The 4,908-nt window shown below is 37.4% G+C and overlaps 2 protein-coding genes across 2 annotated transcripts in view; one reads left to right on the top strand and one right to left on the bottom strand.

Annotated features, from left to right (window-relative positions):
• The window catches only part of pdcd4b (programmed cell death 4b), a 10,330-nt gene extending 9,360 nt beyond the window's left edge, over positions 1–970 (top strand). Inside the window, exon 12 of the mRNA XM_020621018.1 lies at positions 81–970. Coding sequence (XP_020476674.1) covers positions 81–108 — 28 coding nt within the window. The 3' untranslated portion in view covers positions 109–970. The remainder of the gene's footprint in view (positions 1–80) is intronic.
• bbip1 (BBSome interacting protein 1) lies at positions 555–4,284 on the bottom strand. Its single transcript, XM_020621019.1, has 3 exons — positions 4,210–4,284; positions 3,365–3,429; positions 555–1,382 (listed from the first exon to the last, which is right to left on the bottom strand). The coding sequence occupies exons 2-3, from the start codon at positions 3,408–3,410 to the stop codon at positions 1,228–1,230; spliced, it is 201 nt and encodes a 66-aa protein (XP_020476675.1). The 5' UTR covers positions 3,411–3,429; positions 4,210–4,284; the 3' UTR covers positions 555–1,227.
• Between the last annotated feature and the right edge of the window lie 624 nt (positions 4,285–4,908).

A 4,908-nucleotide genomic window follows, 5' to 3' on the forward strand; every position in this document is an offset into this window, starting at 1 on the left:
ATTATTGTTGTTGTTATTATTATTATTATTATTATTATTGTTAATAATAATATTTGTTAATGTGATTTGTCTCTTGTCAGGGGCCGGAAGAGATTTTTCAGTGAGTGAGATGGTGGTGTCAAACTTGAAAGCTACCGAGGAGCCCTTTTGGTACCAGACTTTCTGAAGAGGATAAAAGCTAAATTTTTTTTATTTGCTTATTTTTGAAGATAGTTTGGTACTTTTTTTTCCTTCCCCCTTAATGTTCCTTTCTGAAGTTGAGGTGGGCAAAAAAAACTGCACTTTTGAAACTGAAGTAAATCACTTTTTCCAAGGTGTTTTCAATATATACATTTGCATAAGCTAACTCTTGAAGTGCCACACCTCGGTGTCAGTCATTCCATGTTGTTTTGTACAGTATTTTCTTGATTTCACTGCCATTCTTTGTCTTCTAGAAAGCAGTGTTTGTACAAGGCTTTATAAACGAATATAAAAATAAAGGGAGGCATGTTGTTTCAGTGAAGATCTGACTCCCTAATAGCTGCTTTTTTTTTTTTTTTTAATGCTGTGCTTGATTTTTTTTTTTTTTTTTTACCCTTTAAATATCACAAAGATGTCTACTGAAGGTATCAAGATGTGTACAGGGCAAAAGCAAATACCAGTCGGTTAACTTCACAAAATAGTGTTTAGAGTGTTTATTTTTATATTTGGGGAGTACTGTTGTGTAAAATGTACCACATATTGCTCCTTATTTGTTCATTAAATCACTATTAAATAATCAATATTGTTTTTGTGAATACCACAATAATAGCACAAACCATTACCATTTAATTCTTTGTTCTGACAGGTTACTTGCTCTGCTTTCATTCAAAAAGAAAGATGTTTGACATTTTGTGTTGTGCATTATAGCCAAATTACAGTGATACAAATAAAAAGTCAGAAGTGTATCAGTCTTAGGAGCCAACCATGAGGAAAAACTGGCAAGTAAAACAAAAAAAAAAAAAAAAAACAATCCTTACTGACATAGTGCATCATTTCAGGATGACTAATGAACAGGATGCAGAGGTGAGTGTGGTTACACTGAAGTGAGTACTCTGACCACCTAGCTCTTCTTTATGAAGCCTTTGTAGTTGTATGCACATTTCACTGCTGTACAAATAACACACTCTACTGGTGCTTGAGAACGCTGCTTTTGTACCATTCATTTCAGCTTGATTATGTTTTTAAAAATCCTCCATTGGGCATCTGCTATGACTGCTCCTTCAGAGCCAGTTCTTGCTTTTTGACAGTCTCTTGAGCCTCAATTTGCATCTTCTCCAGTTTCTCTAGAGTGACTGATTTGAGTGGGAGCAGCTTTGGCTTACACAGAACCATGGTAGGGACATCTTCCATGGAAAGCTGCCCTGTTGGTGTTAACAAAACAAAAACTTTACTAAACTCTCCCATGAAGTCTCATTGTTTTCAACTACTCTTGGTATTAAATACAAAGATCACACACAAAAAACACCTAGCACATTAGCAGTTAAAAATATCAAATCTACAATTAAACTTTTAAATATAAAAGTACTCAATGTTAGAACATCACTCCCAAACCTACAAGCCCCAGAATTTTAAAGTGGGGCCCAATGTTACATTTGAAGATTTGGCAAATGTGTAAGTTCTCGGTTTTGACCCTTTGCCAATATTTTCCTTTCTGTTGCACCGATGGTCTGTTTTCACAGCATGAAACATCTGGACATTTTACATATTTTGTACTCTAACTTTGAACATTTTACACACATTAAAAGGCATTATTCTTTTAAGGGTAGAAAGACATTTACAGTCTTATGCAAAAGTTTAGGCACCCCTTGATAAATAACAGATTTTGGTGATTTTTTATTTGAACAGATGTTAACACAGTTTCTCTTGGAAATGGAAAAAATGCACAATATTTTCTGCAAACAGTGATGCATAGTTACTTCTTATGCCATAAATTGAACAAAAATAAAAAATAAAAACATGATTATGGCATGGTGCAAAAGTTTGGGCACCCTAAGAGTTCCAGAGTCTCAAAGTCTCTCACAAGGTATCAGACCTTAATCAGCTCGTTAGATCTGATGCACAGCAACAGCTGTCATTGGTAAATGCCAATTTCAAAGCTGTACAAATACTTTGACTCTTCAAACCTTGTGCACACACTTGTGGACACCCAGCAACCATGGGTTCCTCTAAGCAGCTGTGTAAGACCCTGAAAGTGAAAGTTATTGATGCCCACAATGCAGGAGAAGGCTACAAGAAGATAGCAAAGCGTTGTCAGCTTGCAGTTTCCACAGTAAGAAATGTAATTAAGAGATGGCAGATCAGGGGAACTGTGGAGGTCAAGATGAGATCTGGAAGACCAAGAAAACTCTCGGACAGAACTGCTCGTATGCTGGTCAGAAAGACAAATCAAAACCCCCATTTGACTGCAAAAAACCTGCAGGAAGATTTAGCAGACTCAGGAGTGGTGGTGCACCGTTCCACTGTGCAGCGATGCTTGCACAGACAAGGCCTTCATGGAAGAGTCAGCAGAAGAAAACCTTATCTGCGTCCCCATCATAAAATCCAACGTCTGAAGTATGCAACAGGACATCTACAGAAGCCCGATGCGTTTTGGAAACAAGTGCTGTGGACTGATGAAGTTAAAATAGAACTCTTTGGACACAATCAGCAAAGGCATGTTTGGAGAAAAAAAGGAGCAGCATTTCATGAAAAGAACACCTTGCCAACTATTAAGCATGGGGGTGGATCTATCATGCTCTGGGGTTGTGTTGCAGCCAGTGGCACAGGAAACATTGCACGGGTGGAGGGAAGAATGGATTCCACTAAATACCAGCAAATTCTGGAAGCAAACATCACACCATCTGTAAAAAAGCTGAAGCTGAAAAGAGGATGGCTTCTACAACAGGACAATGATCCTAAACATACCTCGAAATCCACTATGGAATACCTCAAGAGACGCAGGCTGAAGGTTTTGGAATGGCCATCACAGTCCCCTGATTTAAACATCATTGAAAATTTGTGGGTAGATCTTAAAAGAGCTGTGCATGCAAGACGACCAAAGAATATTACAGAACTAGAAGCCTTTTGCAAGGAAGAATGGGAGAAGATCCCAAGTACAAGAATTGAAAGACTTTTAGCTGGCTATGAAAAGATGGATAAGACCCAAATTATAACTGTTTATACTGCAAAAACGTCAGTGGTGTTGAGCTGTAAAAGATACTGTGAAGAGGGCGCACAAAGCACCCACTAACTAATTTTGCAAGCTTTTGAAAACTTATGAACAATTCACATGTTGTACTGGGCTTCACAAACAACCCCTTGTTTGTAACTACTGCTGTCCAAATATCTAACTGCTAGTACAAACCTTGTTTAGGCAGAACTTCTCTTAAAATTGACTTGACTTCTGGCATTGTATCTTCTGAGTGCTTGCTGAAATGTAAACATGTTATTAATTTTTGCATAATTTTGTCTGACAGTTTCATGCAATCAACGTATTAAGGGCGATGCAATGCACAGATTTTTACACTAGGATCAACAAAATATCTGCTGCTGTAACCTAATCTAACTGAATGGCTTATCAGGTGGTAATGAATGCTGATTTGACTCAACGAGAGCGAGTATTACACAAGCATCAATAACCTTAACATCACAAAACAATCTACCATCCTAAAAGAAAAACTGAGCATCAGTGTCGTGCTGCTGTTTTGGTGATATGTAGCTGTTGCAATGCGCTGAACGCTCACGTTTCAGTCGCTTTTACAGTGTTACATTTCGGGATTTTTAGCATTTAATAACCCGAATCAGTCTCAGTTTACACAAGGTGGTTTTGATGTAGCAATAACGCTGGCTGAATAGTTAATGTCCGAATATACTATTATCTTTAACCTAAATGGCACAGTGTGACTGGGTCGCTGGTTTACGTTTTTAAGATTCGCAGTAAAACTCAGACCCTTATCTTACAATACTCGAATCAAGGTAACAACAGCGCATAGCTAACCATAGGTGTATTACAGCTATAACTTTATATCTATAGTAGCTAACTGGAAGCTAAACGACAAAAAATGGTTAGCTACATAGGCCCAGTTAAAGGAATTATCTTTCTTTTAGACAACTACCGCTCAACAACACAATGCGATATCATATGGCGGTCGTGTGTTAACGCGTTAAATCAAAAACAATGTGTATAAAATTGAAACATTGATAACCCACTTTCACACCAGGCAAGGATTACAGCAGTTGTCAAGCCAACGCGTCCGCAGAATCACGTGACCACCTTTTTGCTTCCTCTTCAGTTTTATTGGTGGGTTAGAGGCCATTGTGAAAGGTGCGTGCCGCCACCTGCTGTACCGGAGTGTGTAACATCATGGCTTAATAAACATTCTATTTATTAGTCCAGATACTTTTAAATACCTATCCAAATATTTCTGCATTTATAATTGTTTATCCCCTATCCACAACACCCCTTTAATACTCCACTCTCTTCCCATTTCAATTACCTTGTCTTTCAATATCCCTCTTTCTACACTAAATTTCCTACACTATAATAAAACATGCTCAGTCTCTTTAAATACAATACAAAGATTCAGCTGATTCTATCTTACCAATAATATATAGTGTCTTATTCAGTCGTGTGTGATTCTTCGCCATATTTCACAGGCGCGGTGTTTTACTGACACCTACAGGCGGCTCTCAGAACATCAGAGCTCAAAATTATGATGTTTTATTGTTCTACTTTTAAATGGTTTAATTAAACGTTTTTGTTGTATTGATATGTTTTGACGTGAATGTAGTTAAATATACAGTATATTCCGCAGTTAAGTAATCATATTTACAGTGACTCGTTTAAAAGCAGAATTCTGTCCCCCCAAGCATGTACAAGCAGTGTGTATGTATATATATGTATATATA

This window comes from Monopterus albus, unplaced genomic scaffold (assembly GCF_001952655.1).
Source record: "Monopterus albus unplaced genomic scaffold, M_albus_1.0 scaffold252.1, whole genome shotgun sequence".
Classification (NCBI taxonomy): domain Eukaryota; kingdom Metazoa; phylum Chordata; class Actinopteri; order Synbranchiformes; family Synbranchidae; genus Monopterus; species Monopterus albus.